The 27,595-nt window shown below is 41.3% G+C and overlaps 1 protein-coding gene across 3 annotated transcripts in view; it reads left to right on the forward strand.

Annotated features, from left to right (window-relative positions):
• Positions 1 to 11,423: 11,423 nt before the first annotated feature.
• Positions 11,424 to 27,595, forward strand: part of LOC122564019 (zinc finger and BTB domain-containing protein 11-like) — a 42,501-nt gene continuing 26,329 nt past the window's right edge. For 2 of the 3 annotated variants that reach the window (XM_043718465.1, XM_043718466.1), the window contains exons 1-3: positions 11,424 to 12,233; positions 15,566 to 15,801; positions 16,312 to 16,543. In XM_043718465.1, the coding sequence (XP_043574400.1) occupies positions 11,852 to 12,233; positions 15,566 to 15,801; positions 16,312 to 16,543 (850 nt within the window). In that variant the 5' untranslated portion in view covers positions 11,424 to 11,851. Of the gene's footprint in view, positions 12,234 to 14,420; positions 14,605 to 15,565; positions 15,802 to 16,311; positions 16,544 to 27,595 lie in introns of those variants that run through there. The other variant, XM_043718469.1, reaches the window with a different exon arrangement.

Here is a 27,595-nt window from a genome sequence, read left to right on the forward strand (position 1 = left end):
TGAAAAGGGGAGTATCTTGTCACTGGCCACCTGGGTGTTTTCCGATCTTCCTGGTGGTGGAATTTGAATAAAGATTCGTGCACTTTGTGTCTTCCACTGTGTCTCACACCTGCGCACACACACCATGGGTGCTGGGGATAAAATAAGCACTACCGCACTTAGGTGGTAGTGTGGGGGTTAAACTAAAAAAAATATAAACAGGAGAGGTTTGTCCTCATGTCCCTGTAAACTGTTTGAATGGTAGGGTTTGGGAAAGAAAAGAAAAAAAATAAAATAAAAAAAATAAACAGGAGTACCACCCGAGTGTTTTCCTATCTACCTGGTGGTGGAAATTGAATAAAGATTGGTGCACTTTGTGTCTTTCACTGTGTCTCACACCTGCACACACACACCATGGGTGCTAAAAAAGAGAAAAAAAAGAAAAGGGGAGTATCAGAGATACTGACAGTCTGATGATTAACTCTAAAGATGCAGCTGTAGTCAAGGACCATTTATGCTAAACAAAGGGTGACTTGATGACAGATACTAGACTCTATGGAGTTATTTCACAAAACATTCTTCACTTTAATACATTTTATCTGCATGATATTCGGCACAGCCCCCTTAGAAATGTTACTTTCAAAAATAAATGCCTCATTTCTCTCAAAATTGGTCTCTGATCTCTGGTTCAAATCTTAGATCAATGTGTACATGGTGCCAGGTTGGGGAAAGGAGCCTGGTGTTTTGACAGAAGGGAAAAAAAAATAGTGCATTTTGCTGACATTATTCAACTTTAACTCGAGACTAAAAAGGAATTCATTTCACAAGAACAGTGCCTGTATTGAGTTGGACCTAACCCGAAAGGTTGTTCTACGCCCTGGCGGGAGGAGGGAGAGCGTCAGCTCGGACGAGCTGAAGCTGGAGATGGACGTGGATGAGCTGAAGCCCCACTCCTCGAGGGACATTAATGTCCAGCAGCGGCTGCAGGCTGGAGAGGTGACTGGGATGCAGGAGGAAGGAAGCAATAAGCAGGACAGGGCAGGGTGGGGGTTGGTGGGAGAAGAGGATTAGAATAACATGGGGGAGGATGGGTGGAATCAGAGGTGCTAAGAAGAGGATGGAGATAAATAGGGGCTTGAAGGTTGACGGATTCATCAATGAAAGAACTGATGTAATATTGGCTGACGGGAGCAGGAGTTAAATGTACTCATTTAACCGAACCTGTCCAGTGTGGAAGAAACCCCTTTAATTAGAAAGAAAAACAGAAGTTGCTGGAAAATCCCAGCAGGTCTGGTAGCATCTGTAAAGAGAAAGCTAACATTTCGGGTCCTCCCTCAAAACCCTTTGAATTAGGAAGCAGGTGTACCCAGCAAGATAAATACTACAGTAACTATGTAACTAACGTTACTTACTAAAATTTTAATCCCCTTCTCGTTTCCAACCCTTTCTCCACTTTTACTATTAAAGCCTCTTATTTGTTTCTCCCCCTCCCATTTCAGGAAACTGTGTGTGACTTTTCTGATGGCCAAATGAGCATTCCACAACGTTACAATAAAAAGAAGCTTTATAACCAAAACGTTCTTCCAAACATGTTGGATCACTAAATATATGCCAGTGACTACCAAAGTGGGAGGAATACTATTAATGATTGTGAGTAGTGAGGAGTCATGAAGTGTGAATTATTCGGTTTTATATTCAAAAGCATGTATGCCCAGCACTGTATTGTGATCGCGTCATTGCTGCTTCTTGCAGTGGTCAGGTGCCGGTTTATTTCCCTGTCCTGACATATGCTGAAAAATAATTCAGCTCCTTCAGACAGAACAAGAGAGAATATTAGGTAGAATCCCTTTGGTCTTGTGTGACTCATCTACATTAATAGAAATCTGATGATTAACTACTCTTCTAGCCACAGTTAGTATGGAAGGGAAGAATGAAGAAAACTGTCTTGCCTGCAAATAAAATAATACAATTACTTGCTTCAGTTTTGCATATAGAAAAAAATTGTAATGCAGTCTGGCCACTACCAAGTCATAGAGAAATAGAGATGCACAGCACGAAAACAGAGCCTTCGGTCCAACTCGTCCATGCCGACTAGATATCCCAACCCAATCTAGTTCAATCTATCAGCACCTGATTCATATCCCTCCAAACTCTTCCTATTCATATTCATATACCCATCCAGATGCCTTTTAAATGTTGCAATTGTACCAGCCTCCACCACTTCCTCTGGCAACTCATTCCATACATATACCACTCTCTGCGTGAAAAAGTTTTATATCTTTTATATCTTTCCCCTCTTGCCATGAACCTATGTCCTCTAGTTCTGGACTCCCCCACCCAAGGGAAAAGACTTTGTCTATTTATCCTATCCATGCCCCTCATGATTAATAAATGTCTGTAAGGTCACCCTTCAGCCTCCAACGCTCCAGGGAAAATAGCCCCAGCCTGTTCAACCTTGCCCTATATCTCAAATCCTCCAACCCTGGCAACATCCTTGGAAATCGTTTCTGAACCCTTTCAAGTTTCACAACATCCTTCCGATTCAGAATTGCACGCAATATTCCAAAAGTGGCCTAACCACTGTCCTGTCCAGCTGCAACATGACCTTCCAACTCCTGTTCTCAATACTCTGATCAGTAAACAAAAGCATACCAAACCTCTTCTTCACTATCCTATCAAACTGCGACTCTACTTTCAAAGACCTACAAACCTGCACTCCAAGGCCTCTTTGTTTTGCAACACTCCCTCGGACCTTACCATTAAGGGTATAAGTTCTACTAAGATTTGCTTTCCTAAAATGCAACACCTAAGATGTTTCTAAATTAAACTCCATCTGTCACTCCTCTGCCCATTGGCCCATCTGATCAAGATCCCATTGTAATCTGAGGTAACCTTCTTTGCTGTCCACTACACCTCCAATTTTGGTGTCATCGGCAAACTCACTAACTATACCTCTCATGCTCACATCCAAATCATCTATATAAATGATGAAAGGTAGTGGACCCAGCACCGATCCTTGTGGCACTCCACTGGTCACAGGCCTCCAATCTGAAAAACAACCCTCCATCACCACCCTCGGTCTTCTACCTTTGAGCCAGTTCTGTATCCAAATGGCTAGTTCTCCCTGTTTTCCATGAGATCAAACCTTGCTAACCAGTCTCCCATGGGGAACCTAGTCGAATGCCTTACTGAAGTCCATATAGATCACATCTACTGCTCTGCCCTCATCAATCCTCTTGGTTACTAAATAAAACTCAATGAAGAATGTGAGACATGATTTCCCATGCACAAAGCCATGTTGACTATCCCTGATCAGTCCTTGTCTTTCCAAATACATGTACATCCTGTCCCTCAGGATTCCCTCCAGCAACTTGCCCACCGCTGATGTCTGGCTTACTGGTCTATGGTTCCCTGGCTTGACCTTACCACATTTTTTAAACAGTGCAGAATGTTTTTTAAACATTAAATATAGGCTACTATTTACAATTGGGTAATATATTTCTGATTTTTAATATAAAATGGGGAAAATACATATTAAAGCTAATTAGCACCTGCAAACAAATTCTCATTTATATCAACTGTACTCCTTTAAATCTGCTTCCCATGCCATCCCTCTCATTACATTCCCTTCAGTTTGTTAGGGAACACTGCCATTAAACCCCTTCTTCCTTTGCCATTCCCACCCCTCATTTCATCCTGACCTTCAACTCTTTTACACAGTTTTTTATATTTGATGAAGTTGTTCTGCATGCGTGGGATGACAAAATAAAAGTACTTGGGCACTGCATTTATTAACAAATAGACTCCTTAAGCTGATCAATGAAATCAATCCAGACAGACAAGGTTTGCAGTATTTTTGTAGTTATTTGAACGTTTGCACTGGTGAAAATATTGTGCTGCTTTTTAATTTCTTCAGCCGCCTTTTCTTTGCTTGAAAAGTCTCAAATTTCATTTAAACTTCCATACGGTAAGGAAGTCCAAATGTGTGGGATTGCTTTCTTGACTATGTATGTTGTTCAAAATCACAAATGTCTACTCAATTAGTGACCATGGGATCTATTTGTGTGTATGTCTTGGGTATACTGTTTAAAATACCTAGTTCAGATGTTTAAAGTATAACTTTTGGTTTTGGGAATTCAACTTTGAATCTGTATAAAATGGGATGAATGCAATTGAAGTAAGCATGGGATCTATTACAATTAAAAGTTTAGGGCTAGGTTGACTTAAGAAGTTAACAGCCAGAAAATAAGCAAAACAAGGGACAATCAAAAGATGGTAGATGGTAGTTTTATCTCTAAAAATAGCCGAAGCTGAGGAAAGGTCTCTAGAGACGTTGCATACCTACGTTCAGTCCAAATGGAGTTAATGATATTAAGGTAGATTAGTCATGTGAAAGGATTTTTGAGGTGTAAGAAGTAAACCTGAGTATGTAACACAGATGTACGCAATGTGTAGTTATAAACCATATTTCTGTTATTTATTTTACTTTAATATTTGTTTTATTTAATTCTTTTATACATGTTTTTAAAAATATCATTAAATCTTTTGGCATTATTCTATATGTTAAAATTAGGTATTTGGATTTCACATCATTATAAGCAGTCCCCCACTGGAATGTGTAAATTTGTATTAAATGTCCCATTTGACTTTAAATGCAGGTAAATGTTTGTTCCTTTTCAATTAAAAAACAAATATGCACAATTAACTTTCTGAGATCTGATCATTTCAAAAACAAAACTTTACATGAAAATAATTAGTTAACAAGTAGTCCTAAATATAGATTTGCTTAAACTAAATTCTTAATCTAAATCCCTGTAGGGAATCTAAGATAAATGGTTAAACGCTAATCTTTTATCTAGGTTTTATTTCAAGGCACAATATTTGGAATATCTGCTCTTTAATGTCTGCCAAGTTTGAAGTGTGGTAAAAGTATCTTAAGATTCTGTCTTGGTAATGAGTGAAATATTTGAGATGCGAAAGATTCTATCTTTAATATTTTGCTGATGCTTTCTGAATTGCATAGCTGATCCAATGCAACCATGTTCTATTTGTAGAGAGGGTCTGTGTTCCAACTCAGGATTCCAGAATATATGGAAAGTCATTACATACCGACATCATTCCTCAGACACCTGAGAAATATAAATACATTGAGTAAGTGCTTCTATGTTAGACCAGGTCTGTATTTGTTTTTTGCATAGACTTGTCTGATTTTGCATGGAGTTGGCTTTTAGCAGAAGTAATTGGGTGGTGCAGGTTTCGGTTATGTAATCACAGTCCAAACTAGAGGTTTGTGAGAAGTGAGATTAGAGTGGTGCTGGAAAGGCACAGCAGGTCAGGCAGCATTTAAGGAGCAGGAAAATACTGTAGACGTTTCGAGCAAAAACCCTTCATCAGGAATGGCCCCCACAGATGCAACTCACCTGCACAGGCGTGTGTAGAGGAGTGGCATCAGTGGGGGCCATTCCTGACGAAGGGCTTTTGCCCAAAACGTCAATTTTCCTGCTCATCGGATGCTACCCTGACCTGCTGTGCTTTTCCAGCACCACTTTAATCTTGATTCTAATCTCCAGCATCTGCAGTACCCACCTCCGCCTTTGTGAGAAGCCTCAATGACTACAATACATTTCCTAGTCCAGATACCGCACATCATGGAACACTCAACTCCCTATCATGGAAAATAATTGGCAAGTTGTGAAGTGGTACCAATTTGTAAAACAAATATTTTCACAAGATATTTCAGATAAAGACCACATATTTGATACTATCTTTTCAGCAACCCCAACCTTTTCTCAGTGTAATGTTTGACCATTTTATAAATTAATCCCATCACAGAGTCTCAAGCTGTCTAGCCAGCTGTTAAATGTTATGACATCTCAAACACATTGAGTGTTCTGAATAGGATCTCTTCCCATTTTATCCTGCTGCTGATGATAGGCAATAGGAATGCTACATATACAGAGTCATCATCCTTCAGTTGTCTAAAGCAGTATGTGCATGTGTGTTCAAAGGCTATTCAACTATGGAAGATATCGCAAGAACTGAATTGTGAATGTATTGTAAATTGTACAGTAAATCTTGTACAGTAAAATTTTGTTTCTTCAAAAACATGTAATCTTTTGCTTTATTTTCTTAGTATGTACCTTAAACTTTATTTTTAAAGGTAGAGAAAAAGTAAGGTTACTGATTTTTGAGAAGATTTGTAGCTCAGGTTGATTCACAAGGAGAGATAATTACAGCAGTGGCTCAGCATTTAAACTTGCTGGATAAACCATCAGAATCTATAGAGATGGCAAAGATTCAAATGCAAATGAAGCAGCTCGAGTTAGATGTGAGAGATAAGGAAAGGGCAGCTGAAATGAAACAGTTTGAGTTACGATTAAAGGCAGAGAGGGGAAGAAGAGAGAGCAGAGAAAGAAAAAGAGTGTTTGAACTTCAAAAACTTACACTTAAAAAGGAAAGTCAGCTTAAAAGGCTGGAGATGAAGGCTGAGGGTAGGCTTAGTGAGGAAGGGAGTGACGATGAGCAAGCCCCAGGTAGTCAGAAGCTGAGTGAGAAACTGTTTAAGTATGTTCAAGCATTGCCTACATTTGCTGAGAAGGATGTGGAAGCCTTTTTCATCTCATTTGAAAAGGTGGTTAAACAAGTGCATTGGCCAGTGGCAATGTGGGTTTTGTTAATCCAAACAAAACTTGTAGCTAGGGCTAGTGAGGTATTCGCAGCACTATCAGAGGAGGTATTTGGGGAGTATGAGGAGGTGGAAAAAGCCATTTTAAGTGCATATGAGCTTGTACCAGAAGCTTATAGACAATGTTTCAGGAACCTAGGGAGCGACCCAGGTCAAACTTATATTGAGTTTGAAAGGATCAAACAGAGTAATTTCGATAGATGGATTAGAATTTTAAAGATCGAGCAAACCTATGATGCTCTCAGAGAGGTAATTATTATGGAGCAATTCAAAACTTCACTCCCTGAATTAATGTGAACTCATGTGGAAGAGCAGAGAGTTAAAACACCAAGGTTAGCAGCTGAAGTGGCTGATGATTATGAGCTGGTCCATAAAACTTGGTTTGGCTTCCAGAATCAATTTCAATCCATGAGGGATAGAAATTGGGGCAAAGTGGAATCCTCATGTGGAAAGGGAAAGATAGATCTCAGTGGAGATCATAAAGGGTAAAAAAGAAACCCTTGATGGGGACAAAGAAGTTAAAATGCTCCGGTGTTTTCATTGTAATAAAGTGGGCCACATAAAATCACAGTGTTGGTGGGCTAGGAGAGAGCCAGATGTAGGAAAACCAGACAAGTCTGGAAGTTTTGGACTAGTACCAAAAAGCACAAAGGAAGTTAGAAACTGCCTCAGAGTGGACAAGATGATCAGAAGTTGATTAAGGAGGAAGTGCCAGATCTGCTTAAAAAAATGCATGCAAGGATAAAGTTTATTCACAAAGGCCAGTAGTAGTAGGTAAGGAAGTTACAATATTAAGGGACACAGAATCGTCTCAGTCTGTAATGCTGAGGAATGAGGAGATATGTACTCCTGAGGGACTATTGCCAGAAAAGGTACTGGTAACAGGAATTTATGGTTAGACAAAAAGTGCTCAATTATGTAAAGTTAAGTTAGAGAATCCAGAGAAGAGTGGGGAATTTGTGGTAGAAGTACTGGACAAACTCTCAGCTCCAGGAATAGAATTTGTCCTAGCAAGGTTTGAGAAGATTTGTAGCTCAGGTTGAGGTTCTGTATGTAGGTTTGCTCGCTGAGCTGGAAGGTTCATTTCCAGATGTTTCATCGCCCTACTAGGTAACATCTTCAGTGGGCCTCCAGGCGAAGCACTGTTGATAATTCCTGCTTTCTATTTATATGTTTGGATTTCTTTGGATTGGTGATGTAATTTTCTGTGGTGACATCATTCCTGTGATGATGTCATTTCCTGTTCTTTTTCTCAGGGGATGGTAGATGAGGTCTAACTCAATGTATTTGTTGGTAGAGTTCCGGTTGGAATGCCATGCTTCTAGGAATTCTCGTGTCTCTGTTTGGCTTCTCCTTGAATGGATATGTTGTCCCAGTTGAAGTGGTGTGTTTCCTCATCTGTATGTAAGGATACTAACATGTCATGTTGTGGCTAGTTGATGATCATGTATCCTGGGTGTCTAGTTTTCTGCCTGTTTGTCCAATGTAGTATTTGTTACAGTCCTTGCATGGTATTTTGTGAATAATATTAGTTTTGGTTGTTGTCTGTATAGGGTCTTTTATGTTCATTAGCTACTGTTTTAGTGTGTTGGTGGGTTTGTGGGCTACCATGATGTCAAGTGGTCTGAGTAGTCTGGCAGTCATTTCCGAGATGTCTTTGATGTAGGGGAGAGTGGCTAGGGTTTCTGGATGCGTTTTGTCTGCTTGTTTGGGTTTGTTGCTGAGAAATCAGTGGACTGAGTTCATTGGGTACCTGTTCTTTTTGAATACACTGGAAAGGTGATATTTCTCTGCTCTGAGTAGTTCCTCTGAGCTGTAGTGTGTGGTGGCTCATTGGAATAATGTTCTGATGCAGCTTTGTTTGTGGATGTTGGGGTGATTGCTTCTGTAGTTCAATATTTCTTCCGTATGTGTTGTTTTCCTGAGGACGCTGGTTTGAAGTTCCCCATAGGCTGTTCGCTCTAATGTGACATCTAGGAATTGCAATTTGTTGTTGTTTTCCTCCTCTTCAGCAAATTTTATGCCAGTAAGGGCATTATTGATGGTCTTGAAGGTTTCCTCTAATTTGTTTCATTTAGTGATGACAAATATGTCATCCATGTAGCGGACCCAAAGTTTGAGTTGGATGGTTGGCAGATCACAACCGATTGACATTTGTGGAAAAGATTAAGGACAAATATGTCAGACTGTTTAGATGGAACTTGTTATTGCAGCCATTCAATTTGACAATTGTGCATGTAGCAGGTTGCGAAAATGTGATTGCCAATGCATTATTGAGACTCGAATGAGATACGGAGGTGTTTGGTGGCGGGTGTACTAAGGCCTGAATTTGCATGTAGTTGTGCATGTTTGCATGTTTATATTTAGTAAAGTTTTATGTGTTTAGACTACTAACCGGGTTTTGAAGGATTAAAAATGAAGCCATCTTTTGGTATTGATGGTTCTTTTTTTACGGGGGAGGTGTCACAAAGCTAGTCCCTTTTTCCCTAAAAGCTGTTCCTTGGCTCAAGGAGACTCTGTCTTTGATTTTTTTTTCAGAGGGGCAAAAAAACTGGGCCAGATTCTGATCAGTCTAGTTTGGTACAGGGATGAAAAGGATTTTGAGAGGTCTTTTGTTTATATGTAAACAGATGAGACTTCAGGCCAAAGCGGTCATGTTTTAGAAGTGACCTGTATAATGAAAGGGGAGTGGTCACCTCTCTAGCTGAGCTGAACAGTTTCAGTTGAGTCTTGAACTGGTTGGAAGTTCAAAGGGAGCTGTGTGGAAACTCTTTCTGCCCTTCAACTTCAACCTGTAAGCATATGTTCCATTTTTACTGGTTTTTAAAGAGAGTTTGCTTATTGGGACTGTTGTGTATATTTGGAACAGAATAAGTAAGTCTAGTTGGATAGGCTCAGTTCTGTAAGGGTTCTTTATTCTGTTGTTTGTGTTTCATTGTGTAATTTTGTACGATTACTTATTCAAAGGTGAGCTGGGTGTGGACAAACTGGCAACAAGTAGCTGATTGGTTTGTGGAGTCAATGATAAAGGCTTTCCGCCTGCCAACAATTATATGATTGGCTCCGAGGTAGCTGAACAGCTTGTAGATGTGAAGAATATGGCCAGACTACTTGAGACCTGTAAATGGGGATGTAGTGTTTCTGTCTCTCGCTCTCTGCAATAAAATAAATACGTGCTTTCCCTCACCAGGTGTTGTAAACTGGTTTTAGTAGCTAGGAGACTTTACAAAGCAACTGGTTCACAAATGGTATCTTCTATAAGGTACTTGAAAAGTACCTGGAGGTGAGAAATGAACAAAGTCCTAACAAGGAAAACTATTAATAAACGAATAATTTTGGCAAGGATTGTTGAACTGTCTTCCCAATTTTCTCATCACCTATAACAATGTCTCCATGTACGTGTAAGGAGAGTTTTATATAGGTAAGTGGGATATATAATTTTAACCAGTACAGGTATATGTCACCCGTTTTTAGTTGTTCAGCTGCAGCTAGAATCTACTTATTTATAATAAGTAGTAATGCTTGTTCACTATAAGATCTTAGTTTGTGATTTCTGTTAGTCTGGTTGTAAAAAGACAGGCTAATTTGGGGAATATTGCATACTTTGTTAAAATCTTTAACTGTGCCTGCTCCTCTTTCGTGGCTACATTAGAGTCTGGGTGTCTCTGGAGAAGGAGCACGTGGTGTCCACCAACACCCTTGAGCTGTTCAGGGAGAGGTGGGCGCCGCAGGGAGTGGAGTGCATTATTTCCCCCTCCAACTCTATTTTGATTTAATCCCTGCCCTCTCCTTCACTGTTTGATCATGCAGCATTACCCTTTGATGTGAAGGGCACTGCTTGTCACTGGCCACTCGGGTGTTTCTTTTCTTCCTGGTGGTGGGAATTGAATAAAGATTCATGCACCTTGTGTCTTTCACTGTGTCTCACACCTGCACACACACAACATGGATGCTGGGGAAATAAAATAAGCACTACCAAAGAAGAAGAAAATAATTTTTTTTTAAAAAATCTTTAACTACCAACCTTGTTTTGTCTGTCCAACTTGGTGACTCCAGATGAACAGTTGAATCTGAAGTGACCTAACAAGACACTCAATTGAAGGGAAACAAAATGCTGGGTTTGCCAGTGAGTGCCACATCCCATGAAAGAAGTAATAATTCACAAATTTTCAAACTATTTAAAAAATCAATGTTTAGTGTTAAACACAACTTAAGACACTCTACACTCACATACACACCCATATACACACTCTCTCTCACACACTCACAACCCCCCAACCGAGACCACACACACAAAGACCCACATGCACACATATACATATACGTTTGTGAGGTGAATTTGTACTTGCAGAGTTACATTGTACTTTGGTCAAAAGCTGCATGAATTCATGTAAAGCTCTGTTATCTCACTTTTTAGATTGGAATCAATCTAAACATCATAGCACAACAGAGAACACAGGGGGCTAACACCTTCAACATATTGTCTAGCTAACACCAATTGTTACAGTTAACCTGAAAATGCAACTTTAAAAAAAAGTTTTGTGATTTACACATGAAAGAAGTGAAACTATCATGGTATTCAAACAGATGAAAGACTCAACAATCAAGGTATTTTTCAATGTATAATTTCAGTTACATCACACTGTAAACTTTTGCTATAAATTCTGTGCTTTACAATTGTGTCCTCCACAATCACTGCTCCGAAAGCTAGTGTGCTTCCAATTAAACCTGTTGGACTATAACCTGGTGTTGTGTGATTTTTAACTTTGTACCCCCAGTCCAACACCGGCATCTCCAAATTATGGGAGCACAAGTAATGTTGTGGCTGTATTGCTGAACAAACTGGTGAAGTTGAATGGGTTCCCTGAAGTTGCTGATGCTGATGATGGCCCCAGAGGCTGAGGACCATTTCACCCCTGCCTAAGATGGGAAAGAAAGCAGGGCAGAAGAAATTTTCCAAGTTACTGTCACTTTTTTATTTTGGAAAGAAGAAGAAGGCACTTTGGAAAAGTCGCCTGATTCCTATGAATTTGCCAATTCAACTGGAGCATCATGTCTCAGACCAAGGTCAATTTTTTTTTTGGTTTTAAAACATTCAACTCTTAGCTACAACCAAGATCAGTGTACACTGTTCAAATCAACATGTTGCAGGTCATAGATCCGGGTCCCGGTTGACCCCGGAACGAAATGCCGCGCAGTCAGGCGGTGGTCGTCGTGGAAACCCCCCTCCCGGTAACTGGGCTATTGCTGCTGAGGGCAATGACGAGCGCCGAGAATTACCGGGCCATCGTGCGCTACCTGACCGACAAGAAGCAGCCGTACGCGCCGGGTACCACCGAGCACAGCAAGCGGGCCATCCGCAAGGCGGCGGCCTGCTATGTTTTCCGGGACGGGCTGCTGTTCTACCAGCGGCGGCGGAGGGACAGCGGGCGCCTGGACGAGCTGGAGGTGGTGGTGGACGAGCTCAGGCGGCGGGACATCTTCCGGCGCTGCCACATCAGCCGCAGCGGCCGCCATTACTCGAGGGAGATCACCGGCTTCAATGTCAGCAGCGGCTACTGGTGGAGAGGTGGGTGTGGGGGGAGAGGTGATCAGTAATAGACCCCCACCCCGGGGAGCTGATCAATAATAGACCCACGGGGTGCTGATCAATAATAGACCCCCACCCCGGGGAGCTGATCAATAATAGACCCACCCCCCCGGGAGCTGATCATTAATAGACCTACTCGGGGAGCTGATCAGTAATAGACCCCCCTGGGGAACTGATCAGTAATACATCCCCCTGGGGAACTGATCAGTAATACATCCTCCTGGGGAGCTGATCAGTAATAGACCCCCTTGGGAGCTGATCAGTAATACATCCATCCGGGGAGCTGATCAGTATTACACATACCAGGGAGCTGATTGGTTACAGACCCACCCGGGGTGATGATCAATAATAGATGCCCTGGGGAGCTGATCAGTTACAGACCCACCCGGGGAGCTGATCAGTAATAAATCCCCCACCCCCGCAGGCAGCTGATCAGTAATAGACCCCCTCCCCTCCTGGGGAGCTGATCAGTAATAGACCCCCAATCCCCTGGGGAGCTAATCAGTAATAGACACCCCAACCCCCCTGGGGAGCTGATCAGTAATAGACCCCCCCCGAGGAGCTGATCAGTAATAGATGCCCCACCCCCTCGGGGAGCTGATCAGTAATAGACACCCCACCCCCTCGGGGAGCTGATAAGTAATAAATCCCCACCCCCCGGGGGAGTTGATCAATAATAGATCCACCCCCCAGGGAGCTGATCAATAATAAACCCTCCGGGGAGCTGATCAGTAATAGATCCACCCAGGGAGCTGATTAGTAATACATCCACCCGGGAAGCCGGGAGCCGATCAGTAATACATCCACCTGGGGAGCTGATCAGTAATAGACCCAGCCGGGGAGCTGATCAATAATAGATGCCCCAGGAAGCTGATCAGTTACAGACCGCCCACCCGGGGAGCTGATCAGTGATACATCCACCCGGGGAGCTGATCAGTAATACACCCAGCCAGGGAGCTGATTGGTTACAGACCCACCCAGGGAGATGATCAATAATAGACGTTCCGGGGAGCTGATCACTAGTAGACCCAGCTGGGGAGCTGATCAGTAATAAACGCCCCAGGAAGCTGATCAATAATAGACGCCCCAGGAAGTTGATCAGTTACAGACCCCTCCACCCGGGGAGCTGATCAGTAATAGAACCCCCCGGGGAGCTGATCAGTAATAGACCCCCCCGGGGAGCTGATCAATAATAGACCCAGCCGGGGAGCTGATCAATAATAGATGCCCCAGGAAGCTGATCAGTTACAGACCCCCCACCCGGGGAGCTGATCAGTAATACATTCACCCAGGGAGCTGATCAGTATTACACCCATCCAGGGAACTGATCAGTTACAGACCCACCCAGGGAGCTGATCATAATAGACCCACCCCCGGGGAGCTGATCAGTAATAGACCCCCCCCCCCTCCCCCCCCAGGGAGCTGATCAGTTACAGACCCTCCTGGGGAGCTGATCAGTAAGAGACCCATCTGGGGAGCTGATCAGTAATAGATCCCCTCTTAACCTCTTACTCCGCTCTGACTGCTCCCGTACCTTGGTTCAAATCGCACCTGCCTCAGAGCTGTGTAATAGCATCAGGTTGACTAGAACATATCCCCTGAAGGTAAAAACAATGACTGCAGATGCTGGAAACCAGATTCTGGATCAGTGGTGCTGGAAGAGCACAGCAATTCAGGCAGCATCCGAGGACAGGCAAAATCGACGTTTCGGGCAAAAGCCCTTCCTGATGAAGGGCTTTTGCCCGAAACGTCGATTTTGCCTGTCCTCGGATGCTGCCTGAATTGCTGTGCTCTTCCAGCACCACTGATCCATATCCCCTGAAGTCCAGCCAGCGAACCCACCTCCCATGAATAAAGGTTTAGGTTTCCCCAAAAAGGGCATTGATAAGCACAGATGTAGAAGGGAGTGTTAAATCACAAGTTCAGGGGGATGGAGAATGTACACAGTCGAGTGTGCAGAAAGTTGACAACAAAGGGATTGACATTGAAGCTTAGAACAAATATACATGACCTGTCCAGGTGGTAATGATCATATTGGATGTAGGTTTGCTCGTGAGCTAGAAGGTTTATTTCCAGACGTTTTGTCACCCTACTAGGTACCATTTGCCTGAGGCCCCCTGATGATGTTACTTAGTAGGGTAACAAAATGTCTGGAAATGAACCTTCCAGTTCAGTGAGCAAACCTACATCCAAAACCTCAACCTGAGCTACAAATCTTCTCAAAACTCGCTAGTAATGATCATAGTTCTGTGTACAGGAGCCTCCTTATGCAGGATATGCGCTCACACCATTGTGACCTATCTCTTTTAGAAGTGCTAACATATGGACTGTACAGTTCCAGCATTTACAGGTATAGTTTTGTACTTTACAGAAAGATACTATTGTTTCCAAAATTTACAAAATGTGTGCCTAATGAATTGTTTCCAAAAACTGCTGTTTACTTACTGCTATCCAAACAGCCCCATCCACTATTAAATTTTCACTTGGATGTTAATTCTGGATGACCATAATTAAAATAGCGTTTTGCAAAGAAAAGCTTTGTACTGTAATATTGTGTTCAAATATGTAATTGCCTAGCATGTAGGGCTATATCTATGCCAAGTTCTGGAAAATGGGATCAGAAGAGATTGGTGCTTAATCACTAATGTGGATGTTATAGGCTGAAGGGCCTCTTTTGGTTCGAGAAAACTCTGTTGCTGTAATCTGCAAAAATGCAGTTAATAAGTTGTGCTTATTTAATTCACATATGCTTTCTTGAAATTGCAGCAAATGTTAAGTTCAGGCTCAGCATACAGCATTTAATCAACCATTGCCCTTTTGAGACTTGTGGAGCATTTATGCTACAAGTTTAGCATTGGTTGTGCTTTGCATTAATGTTAATGTATGGGGTAATATTGCGATGTGAAATTTCATACAAGCTGCAAAGCAAAATCAGACCCCTCCTCACCTCATGGAAGTCTCAAGCCTCCTCTTCCAATGTCAGGTATGGTTTGAAGCTAGATTCAGGCTTCTGTTACACTGTGACTGCAACAGCACAAAAGCTCTAGTCAGAATAAATGCACCCTGAGATAATACAGATGCATTTAGATGTCTGCATTTTCTATTGCTTCCAAGCATTTGTCACTTAAAGAAACCACTTGGTTTTCTACCTTTGCCTAACCCCATTAGATTCTTCTGCACATTCTAAAACAGATGAAGTCAATGTTAACTTTTAACGTTTCTAATAGTTTGACATTAGTTTTTCTTTTTCCTTGATTTGCAAATGATCTTGGGATAAAATTGCATTCATTTAAAATATTTTGTTTAAATAGGAATTTTAAGCCAGATATCTGAGTTTGTCAAACAGTGCGAAGTGTGCAGGTCAGGTGCTGACAAAATCCACCATTTGTCAGAAGACCAGCTAGTGGACTCAGAAATTGGCCTAGAGGCTGCCAGAGGGGAAAAAACGACAGCAGCAGCTCCCTACCAGAATAACCTGGAAGACTATATGAGAGTACAACACGTTCGGGGAAATGAAAAACATTTTACAGACATACACTCGAACCAGGTGAGTGGGGTTCGTGTAGATGATTTGAGACACTTTCTGAAAGAAGCTTGCTATCTTTTTGGAAAGGAAATGTTTCATTGCTGTAAAATGTTCTGGATTGAAATCAGCTCAGCCAATTTCTCAACAGTGAAACTTTCCAGTTCAAATGAGAAAGCTATTGCAGTCTTTGTCTTGTCTGCAACTCAGAATGGCAGAAGAGACAGAGGCACATACCTTTTGGTTAAAAAAAAATCAATAATTTTCACATCTCTATGAAGCTAGCCAAACAAACGTATTAATAATCCCGATGGGCACAGTGGGAGAGACAACCTCGTAAATATGACAAAAAATAAAACTCAATATGTTCCTCAGGTAGCCAACTATTCCAGGACTAACTTTTGTCTGATAATCTTTTTCATTGTTTGGTTGATGCTCGTAAACTATTCAAGATACTGTGATATCTTTATTTATTGGCGTTTGATGACACTGTTGTTTTGTTCAAAATGTAAATGTACACTTGGAAAATCTTAGGCTGAACTTCAGAGGATTGTAAAACAGACGTCCACCGGACACAGTCAAGTTGTGCTAGATCAGCTGAATGAGCAGCGGAATCTAAATAAGTTTTGTGACATTGCTCTGCTTATCGAGGGAGAGGAGTACCGGGCACACAAGTCTGTGCTGGCTGCCAACAGCAAGTACTTTCAGGACCTCTTCACTGAGAAAGGAGCCACCTCCAGTCAGGAAGCAGTAGTGGAGCTGGCAGGTAAAGAAAATGTCTATTCTTCTGTCAAAACTTTATCAAGTTTACTTTTCTTATGATTATAAAAATTGCTTAATTCCTGCTCAGCAGTGACTTCTGGTACAATGTAACTTAATGCAAAAGCAAAATGACGATGCATAATCATTTTTGTTAGGTTTGGAACTGTTTGGTGAAGAGTCATTTTCACAAGCATTTGCAGCATATGTTGAGAGAGAGGGCAGTGTTTTCTGTGTATATTTCCACTTTTGTACAAAAAGCCATGCATTACTTCTGAAATGCATAGGACAGAATTATGAATGAAACCCATGGAAATTTGAGTTCTTTGGTCTTGAAAGGCTATCACTGAGAGCTAAATAACACAGCATAGTGTTGAGTAGTACAGAAATGATAAACCAAGAACTTCAATTTAAACTATTAGCACTAGGACACAAGGAGGTATAATTCAAAAAAGAAAAGATCAATTGTGGACTGATATCAATAAGTTGTGACAAGAAAGTGCAAAAGAAACTCAACAGGACTGGCAGCAATAGTGGACAGAAAAACAGATTTAATGTTTTGAATCCAATGATCCTTTGAAGGCAGATAGGAAATGGAGGTGTTTATGCTGGGAGTGTGGGAGCCGGTTGAGTAGAGAGAGAAAGGCATGAGATGAATAGATGGAGACAGTGAGACAGTGTCCAGAGAGAAAGTGAAAAGGAAGCAGGCAAAGAGATTTCTTTTAGTAAGTCTCAAAACATTTTCTCTATAAATGCTGCCAGATCTGCTGAATTTCTCCAGCACTTTCTGATTTTTGTTTCAGCATCCAGCATTCTCAGTTTTTTGTATTTTATCAATTAATAATTTGGATTAAAAAAATGATCAGCATGGGTATGTATTGTTTTTCAGGAATCATTGATGTTGAGTTAAAAACTAAAATAGAGTGTAGGTTTAAGAAAATTGCATGACTCACAGCAAACATACGTCCCAGTGAGGGAGAAGGATTCTAAGAAGGGGATAAATCTGCCATGATTTTCTAAGGAAGTTAGGGATGATATCAGCTTGTTAGAAAGATCATACAATATGGCCCAAATTAGTGGCAGACCAGAGGATTGTTAATGTTTTAACAGGCAGCAAAGGATGGCAAAAAATATAATAGAGGGAGAAAATAAACTGTGAAGGTAAACTAACAAGTAATTTAACAAAAAAATGCCAAGGCATCCATTAAATATATAAAAGGAAAAAAGAGGCAAAAGTAAACATGAATGAGGCTGGGGAATTAATAATGGGGAACCAGGAAATGTCAGAAGAGTCGAATAAATATTTTGTATTCATCTTCATGGTAACATTTCAAAAGATACAAAATATCCAAAGGCTAAACAGTACAATAACCATCACTAGATAAAAATACTCTGGAAACAAATGGCTTTAAGGGCCTGAACCTAAAGTTTTGTATCCGAGGAACTTAAAGAAAGTAATTACAGTGGATACTCCGGTAGTAATCTTCCAAGAATCCTTAGTTTCTGGAAAAATGGTACAGGATTGGAAAACTGCCAATATAACAAAGGGTGGGAGCTAAAATGCAGATCAGTTAACTTGATATCTGTCATTGGGAAATTAATGTAATAGCTGAACTTTTAGAAATACATAATATAACCAAGTAGAGTCTGCATGGCTTTATGAAGGGGAAATCATGCCTGACAAATCTAATAGATTTAATTTTTGGTGGTAACCAGCAGGATAAATAAAGGGGAAAACAATAACTTATTGGATATGTATTTGTATTTACATTTACATATATTTGGATTTCCAAAAGGTGTTCAATAAGGCACCATACATAAAGCAACTTCATGAGATAAGAGTCCATGGTGTTGGGTGGAGCATATTAGTGTGTATGGAGGATTGGCTAACTAATAAAAAATGGAGAGTTAGGATAAGAGAGAGGGAGCATTTCCTAGGAAGGCAGCCTGCAACTATTGGAATACCACAGGATCAGTTCTAGGGTCACAATTATTTACAATATATATTAATGACTTAGATGAGGAAGTGAATATGCTAAAATAATTGGAGACGCAAGTAGTAAGAATGACAAACAGTTAATAGAGAGACATAGGAGAAAGTGAGGACTGCAGATGCTGGAGATCAGAGCTGAAAATGTGTTGCTGGAAAAGCGCAGCAGGTCAGGCAGCATCCAAGGAGCAGGAGAATCGACGTTTCGGGCATGAGCCCTTCTTCAGGAATCCTTCAGGCTCATGCCTGAAACGTCAATTCTCCTGCTCCTTGGATGCTGCTTGACCTGCTGCGCTTTTCCAGCAACACATTTTCAGCAATAGAGAGATATAGACAGGCAGAAACTTGGTAAATAGAATATAATCTAAGAAAATGTGAGGTTATGCAGTTTGCACCGATAATCAAAAAGTATTTACCACAGCTTTTAATGTACTCAAAAGATTGAGCATCCATAGCACTGTGGGATAGAGAATTGCAAAGATTCACAAACCTCTCAGTAAAATAATTTCTCTTCAGCTCGATCCAAAATGACATCCACCTTATTTTTAAATTATGCCCCTGGTTCTAGATTCCTCATCTACACTGTCTATCCCTTTATGTATATTGTGGGTTTCAATATAATTGCCTCAGGCTTCGAAAATCCTGATGAAGGGCTTTTGCCCGAAACGTCGATTTCGCTGCTCCTTGGATGCTGCCTGAACTGCTGTGCTCTTCCAGCACCACTGATCCAGAATCTAGTGAATACAGCCCAGTTTGCCCAATCTTTCTTGATAAGGTGGTTCTGCCATTCTGGGAACAAATCTAGTGGACCTTTGTTGCACTCCTGCCTTTCAAATAATGTATTTCCTGAAATATGGGCACCAAAACTGCACACAGTGCTCCAGGTGCAGTATAACTAAGGTCTTACACAGTTGAAGCAAGACTCCACCACTCTGTGCTTGAATCCTCTTGTGACAAAAGCTAACATTTCCTTAGCCTTCCAGAGGCTTGCTGTACCTGCATGCTGTTTTTCAGTGACTTAATGACAAGGACATCCAAATCCCCTTGCACTGCTATACTTTTCAACCTCAAACTATTTGAGAAATACTCTGCACACAAAATTACTAACTGTACCTCCTATGTTCACATCCAAATCATTTATATAAGTGATGAAAAGCAGTGGACTCTGCACAGATCCTTGTGGCACACCACTGGTCAAAGGCCTCCAGTCTGAAAAGCAATCCTCCACCACCTCTGTCTTTTACCTTCAAGCCAGTTCTGTATCTAAATGGCTAGTTCTCCCTGTATTCCATGAGATTTAATCTTGCTAACAAGTCTACCATGAGGAACCTTGCCACAAGCCCATGCCCTTTTGTCATTTACAGAGGAATCTCAATTATCTGAACAAGATGGGCGGGCACTATTTCGTTTGGATAATTGATTATTCAGTTAATCGATTCAATACCTTTCCTCTGGGGCTCGGGAGTTTTCTATTGAGTCTGCTCCCTGTTCAGGAGACTGCAGCACACCGCGTGCAAGGCCTCTCCCCCAAAACCCTGTCTAACACTGCCCCTCGCCTGCCCCTCAACACCACCCCCCTAACACTGTCCCCAACACCATGCCCTGCCCACACCCCAACCCTGACCAGCACAGCCCCCGCCCCCATCCGTCCCACCTGCCGTCCGACCCCTGTCCCCGCCCCTGGCCGCCTCCCTCTCCCTCTGGGGCAGCCAGACTGGACACCAACAGTAAGACTGCTGCTGCCTTTTTGGGGTAAGTATTCAAAAACATTCCCCCCCCCCCCACTTTTAACTGCAACTTTTTGATAAGTTCCACCTCTGCCCTGTACGAGGCAATGTTAGAGAGAATATCTGGGGAAAGGGGGTTTAGGGTACACCTGTGTGTAGAACACCAGGGAAAGTGTGGGGGGAGAGAGAGAGAAGGGGGGAGGTCACTCATTTGGAAACGGTGCCCAGGTTCTCATCTATGTTCAGGACTGTTCTTAGCAGAGATTGTTTTTAATCAGTGTAAACAAAAGATGCGATCAGGGTTGAAACAGTTCTTTCATTTAATGTTTCTATCAGGACCTCAAGATCTCCTTCGGATAATCCGATATTTGGATAATTAGTATTCGGATAATTGAGGTTCCTCTGAATATAAATGATTTAGATGTGAACATAGGAGCAATAGTTAGTGGGTTTGCAGGTGACACCAAAATTGGAGGTGTAATGGACAGCGAAGAAGGTTACCTCAGAGTACAATGGGATCTTGATCAGATGGGCTAATTGGCTGAGGAGTGACAGATGGAGTTTAATTTAGATAAACGTGAAGTATTGCATTTTGGAAAGGCAAATCAGAGCACAATTTATACACTTAATGGTAAGGTCCTGGGGAGTGTTGCTGAACAAAGAGACCTTTGAATGCAGATTCATAGTTCCTTGAAAGTGGAGTCACAGGTAGAAAGGATAGTGAAGAAGACATTTGGTATGCTTTCCTTTATTGGTCAGAGCATTGAGTATAGTAGTTGGGAGGTCATGTTGCAGCTGTACAGGACATTGGTTAGGCCACTGTTGGAATTTGTGTGCAATTCTGGTCTCCATCCCATTGGAAGGATGTTGTGAAATGTGAATGGGTTCAGAAAAGATTTACAAGGATGTTGCCAAGGTTGGAGGATTTGAGCTACAGGGAGGGGCTGGCTAGACTGGGGCTATTTTCCCTGGAGCGTTGGAGGCTGACGGGTGACCTTATAGAGGTTTATAAAATCGTGAGAGGAATGAATAGGGTAAATAGACAAGGTCTTTTCCCTGGGGTGGGGAGTCCAGAACTAGAGGACATAGGTTTACGTTAAGAGGGGAAGACATAAAAGAATCCTAAGGGGCAACTTTTTCACACAGAGTGGTACGTTTATGGAATAAGCTGCCAGGGGAAGTGGTGGAGGCTGGTACAATTTCAACATTTGAAAGGCATCTGATTGGATATATGAATAGGCTGGATTAGGTTAGGATATCTGGTTGGCATGGACAAGTTGGACGAGAGGGTCTGTTTCTGTGCTGTACGTCTCTATGACTACATGACTATGACCTGTTCTTCTAACCAACAGGAACAACTTTTATCTATGTTATATTCCAGCTGCTGAGTATACAACATACAATGTACATTCCTGCTTAGCTGTGTATCACCTGCAAATTTAGAAATATTACATATGGTTCCCACTAAAAATTATTGACAAATATTGTGAACAGCTGGGGTCCAAGTACTGATTCTTGAGGTATCCCATTTGTCAGCTAATGAGAGAATGACCCATTTATTCCTACTGACTGTTTTCTGCCCATTAGCCAATCCCTAATGCATGCCAGAATATTACTTTCTCTACTTTAATTTTGCTAACCAACTTCCTGTGGGGGACCTTGCAAAAAACATTCTGAAAATCCAAATATTCCGCATCCATTGACTCTTTTTGATTAATTTTGATACTTAAGTTTTCAAAAAGCTCCAAGTTTGTTTAACAAACATGACTTTCCATTCAAAAATCTACGCTGACTATGGCCAGTCAGATAATTTTTGTCCAAGTATCCATTTATCATGCATTTTATGATTGATTCTGGCAATTTCCTTATTATTGAGGTAAAGTTGACTGGTTTATAGCTCCCAGTTTTGCCCCTTTCTTAAATAGGTAAAAACAATGACTGCAGATGCTGGAAACCAGAGTCTAGATTAGAGTGGTGCTGGAAAAGCACAGCAGTTCAGGCAACATCCGAGGAGCAGTAAAATCGACGTTTCGGGCAAAAGCCCTTCATCAGGAATACAGGCAGAGAGCCTGAAGGGTGGAGAGATAGTGGAGTGACGTGCAAACTTCCAACCTGCAGGGGTCATTTAAGAATCTATAAAATTTTGCAAGATGATAACCAATGTATTGAGTAAATATAGCTATCTCATTCACCAGTCTGGAATAGAGACCATCAGGTCCAAGGAAATTGCCCACTTTTAGCCCTGTTAATTTCTCCAGTACAACCTTCTTAGAAATATTGATGTCTTTCAACTCCTCATTTGCCCTAGTCACTTGTATCTATAATTCTGGGAGATTTCTTGTATTTTCCTCAGTGAATACAGACAAGATTAATTGATTAGCTTCTGTCATTTCTGTATTCCCCATTGTAAATTCGTCTGACTGTGTTTTTAATGGACCTACATTCTTCGTAGCTAAACTTTTCCTTTTTACGTAATTACCTCTGGAAGGTTTTGCAGTTCATTTTGTGTTTTTGATTGCTAAATTGCATTCATATTCTATTTTTTTATTCCTCATCAGTTTCTTGGTCCTCCTTTAATAAACAAGTGGTCAGACGTGTTTTTCTGTACAAACTTTCCTACTAGGGACATGTTGAATAGTACGGTCCAACTACTTGGCAGCGTTCTGCAGCAACTTGGCAGACCCATCCTTTGCAGCACCGGGAAATATCAGAATCTCAGACATGGTGTTTCGGCATTGAGGGCCTACATACAGCTTGATGCAGCTACACCAAAGGGTGGCCATTAGGAAGAGGCTATGATATTTCCACCACTATCAGGGGATTTGTATGTGGTGTCTCTTGGACACGATTCATCTTTTGACCTCCAGCTGAAGTCGAAGAGTAAATATTGTGACAAAGCCGCTCCTTTAACAAGGTTATGCTGTCCTTGTTTTATTTTTAATCAGAGAGGTCGTAAATGACACAGACTCCGAAAAGTCTGGAGGTGAAGGGTTTTAGGGCCAATTTAATAATAGCTAACAGAGACTTGTCTCAGGCAGAAGTCTTTCAAGTTTAAAAAAAAACACTTGTACAATGAAAAGGGAGTGGCCCATTCTCCCAGCTCGGCTTTTCTCTAGTTTGGTTTGTTTTTAGCAGTAGTGTGGAAAAAAGGCTGCTGGACCCACAAAAGCATGTCTCGGATGGTACTGTCTCTCTCACTTCTATCCTGTAAGAACTTGTCTTTGATTTTACCTTTTGTGCAGGGGTGTTTATGGGGATTGTTGCAAATATTTGGAACCGCATCATTAAGTTGGGATGATTTGTTGGGTTTTCGGAAAGGTTAAGTTATTCGGTATTCTGTTTTCTGTTATTTTTGTTTCATTCAGTAATCTTGTAAATAAATTCTGTTTTGTTTAAAACAAAGTGGTTTGACCTGCAGATTCTCTCTTGGAATATCGACTTTACACTTGCTTAAAACAACTAGCAAAGTGAATGTCTGGGCTACCTTCTTGAAATGTTTTGAGTGGTTTGGCCTGGTACATAACAGATTGAGGGCTCTCAGCGGGATTTGATCTGTAACTCCAAATTGGAATTAGAGTTGTTAGACTCAATGGCAGTGAGTGGTAGGTGTTAGTGTCTTTTGTGCTGGGTGTTGAATTCGAATGGTTTCAACAGATAGCAATGGATAGCAATGGCTGTTTTAGTCACCAATAGCTTTCTGGGGGTGGAAGAAGTGACCTTGGGAGTTTAACTAAAGATGATTATGGCCAAGCTGCTGGAAGTAGCAGACAGGCTGGAGATGAAGCTGTTCCCTGCTGTGAGGAAAGGAGAGATAATTGCAGCAGTAGCACAGCATTTAAATATACCAGAAACGTCATCAGAATTTTTAGAGATGGCTAAAATTCAATTGAAAACGAAGCAGCTTGAGTTAGAAGGAAAAGACAAAGAATTACATTTAAAAGCAGATGAGAGAGAAAAGGGAAGAGAGAGAGAAGAGAGAGAAAAAGAGAGAGAGGAACGGATGAAAGAGAGGGAGTTTGAACTTCAGAAATTAGCACTTAGACAGGAGTTCGAAAAATTACATTCTGAAGTAGGGAGATCTCATGTGGAAGAGCACAGAGTTTAAATGGCAAGATGAGCAGCTGAAATGTCTGATGATTATTAGTTGGTCCATAAAGCAAAGTTTGGCTTCCAGAATCAATTTCAATCCGTGAGGGGTAGAAATTAGGGAAGAGAGAAATCCTCACATGGAAAGGGAAAGGTAAATCTCGGTGAAGATCATAAGGATAACTTACCAGAGGGTAAAAAGGACAACCTTGAAGGGGATGGAGAAGTTAAAGAGCTCCGGTGTTTTCGCTGCAATAAAGTAGGTCACATGAAATCACAGTGTTGGTGGGTTAGGAGAAGCACTGGGAAGCCAGGTGTAGGAAAACAGGAGAAGCCAGTGAACTTTGTTGGAGTGGTAACAGAAAGCATCAGAATGTGCATGCTGCATCAGATTGTACAAGCTGGTCAGAAGTTGGTTAAGGAGGAAGTGCCAGATCTTCTTAAACCATATACTTGCAAAGGTAAAGTTTACTCGCAAAGTCCAGGAGCAGCAGGTTAAGCGGTTGCAATATTAAGAGACACAGGATCCTTTAAATCAGTGGTGCTGAAAGTTGACGAGATATGTCCTTCTGAAGGACTATTGCCAGAAAAGGTACTAGTAATGGGAATTCACGGTGAGACAAGAAGTGCTCAATTATGTAAAGTGAGGTTAGAATGTCCAGTGAAGAGTGGTAGGAGTACTGGACAAACTCTCAGCTCCAGGAATACAATTTTTCTTTGCTGATGATATTGCTGATTCACCAGTAGGTGTGCTGCCTACTGTGGTTGAAAAGCCAGTGGAAACTCAGGCAACTGAACTATTGCAAGACACCTGACTGGTAATGAGGTCACAAAGTCACCAGTTGAAACAGGAGAGACCAAAGAGTCCAGATAAGAAAGTTGAAATGGAATTAGCAGAGATCCTGTTTGATCAGATGGTTGGCACAAACCAGGTGCAGATGGATGACAGTGAAGACATCTTTAACTCCGATAAATTAACTAAGATAATGCAGAAAGATGAAAACTTAAACCAATTATATCAAAAGGCATACACAGAAAATGAATCTGAATGTATCTCTGAATGTTATTACCTTAAAAATAATGTCTTAATGAGGAAATGGAGACCATCACATATTCAGGCTGATGAGAAATGTGCAGAAGTTCATCAAATCGTATTGCCAGTGGGATATAGAAAGGAGGTGTTGTGAGTGGTGCACAAGCTACCACTTGGGGGTCATTTAGGAGTGAGAAAAACTCAGGCTAAAATACAAAAGCATTTTTACTGGCCTGGACTGCACAAGGATATAATTGAATTTTGACAGATGTATCATACATGTCAGGTAATTGGAAAACCACAAGTAGTAATAAAACCTGCACCTTTAATACCTATTCTTGCATTTTAGAAACGTTTTGCAAGAGTTCTTACATTAATGGATTAGTTGACTAGATTTCCAGAGGCCGTTCCGATACACAGTATCACTGCTAAAAGGATTCTGGAGGAATTACTCAAACTTTTCATTCAATACGGACTACTGACAAAGATACAATCAGATCAAGGGTCAAACTTCACATCAAAATTTTTCAAAGAAGTTATGGACAGCTTAGGAATAAAAAATTCAAATCTATTGAGTTCCATCCAGAAATGCAGGGAGCTAGAAAGGTGGAATACGACATTAAAGATGATGATTAGATTTAGATTACTTACAGTGTGGAAACAGGCCCTTCGGCCCAACAAGTCCACACCGACCCGCCGGAGCATAACCCACCCAGACCCATTCCCCTACACCTAACACTATGGGCAATTTAGCATGGCCAATTGTGGGAGGAAACCGGAGCACCTGGAGGAATCCCACGTAGACACGGGGAGAATGTGCAAACTCCACACAGCGAGTCGCCTGAGGCGGGAATTGAACCTGGGTCTCTGGCGCTGTGAGGCAACAGTGCTAACCACTGTGCCATCGTGCTGCCCAGCTGTGCCACTGTGCCGCCGTGTTGAGGGCTTATGGTCAAGACTATACAGATGATTGGGATAAGGAAATTCGATATGTGCTTTTTGCGATCAGAGATGCACCAAATAAATCAACCAAATTCAGTCCATTTGAATTTGTTTTTGGGCATGAAGTGAGAGGACCGTTAAATGGATTAAGGAGAAAATGGTAAGTCAGAATTCAGTGTCAAATTTTAGGGAACGATTAAATAGAGCTGGGGAGTTGGCTAGACAGCATTTAAAAGTATCAGAGCTTTCAATGAAAAAGGACAAGAAATCTAAAGTTCACAATTTTGCTATAGGGGTTAAGGTATTAGTGTCACTTCCAGTTATAGGTGAACCTTTAAAAACAAGGTTAAGTGGACCTTATCAAGTCAAAAGGAAATTGAGTGAGGTGAACTACTTGATAGGGACTCCAGACAAAAAGAAATCTCGCAGTGTGTCATGTGAGTATGCTCCCAAGGTATTTTGACAGGGAAGAAAAGCAAGATGAGAATGTGTTATTGATTACAATACAGAGGGAAAAACCAAGTTCAGAGGATTCTGAATTGGACGTTCTTAAAATTGGGTAATGAGAAAGTTGTCAAAAATTGGGATAAATTATTGAGTTACCTTTCAGAGGAAAATCAAAATGACCTGAAATAATTATTACTATCACAAATGCAGATAAGTGGAAATAAGCTAGGAAGTACTAATCTAATTATGCATGATGTAGATATAGGAGATGATGTTCCAATTAAGCAACTTCCTTACAGGCATAACCCTCTAAGGTTGGCACAAGTTCAAAAGGAGATTGAATACATGCTCCAAAACGACATAATCGAAGTGAGTTACAGTGACTGGAGCTCACCCGTAGTAATGGTGCCAAAACCAGATAGTCCACTCATAACTGTTGGGTACCATCGCAAAGTCAATGTAGTTCCAAAGACTGAAGTGTAGCCAATTCAGCGTTTGGAAGACTGTGTTGAAAAGGTCGTACAAGTAATTTATATTTCTAAGTTGGACTTATTCAGAGGATATTGACGGGTACCTTGTCAGAAAGAGCAAAGGCAATTTCAGCTTTCTTAACACCGAATGGACTGTATCAGTTTAAAGTCATGCCATTTGGTCTGAAAAACGAACCAGCCACATTTCAGAGACTAACCAATAAGGTCATTGCTGGGTTACCCAACTGTGTTGTATATATCGATGACCTGATGATTTTTAGTCAGGTATGGAAGGAATATTTATCAGACTTGTTTGATCGACTTCGGAAGGCAGATTTGGTGTTAAACTGGCTAAAAATGAATT

Source organism: Chiloscyllium plagiosum, chromosome 28, assembly GCF_004010195.1.
Source record: "Chiloscyllium plagiosum isolate BGI_BamShark_2017 chromosome 28, ASM401019v2, whole genome shotgun sequence".
Lineage (NCBI taxonomy): Eukaryota > Metazoa > Chordata > Chondrichthyes > Orectolobiformes > Hemiscylliidae > Chiloscyllium > Chiloscyllium plagiosum.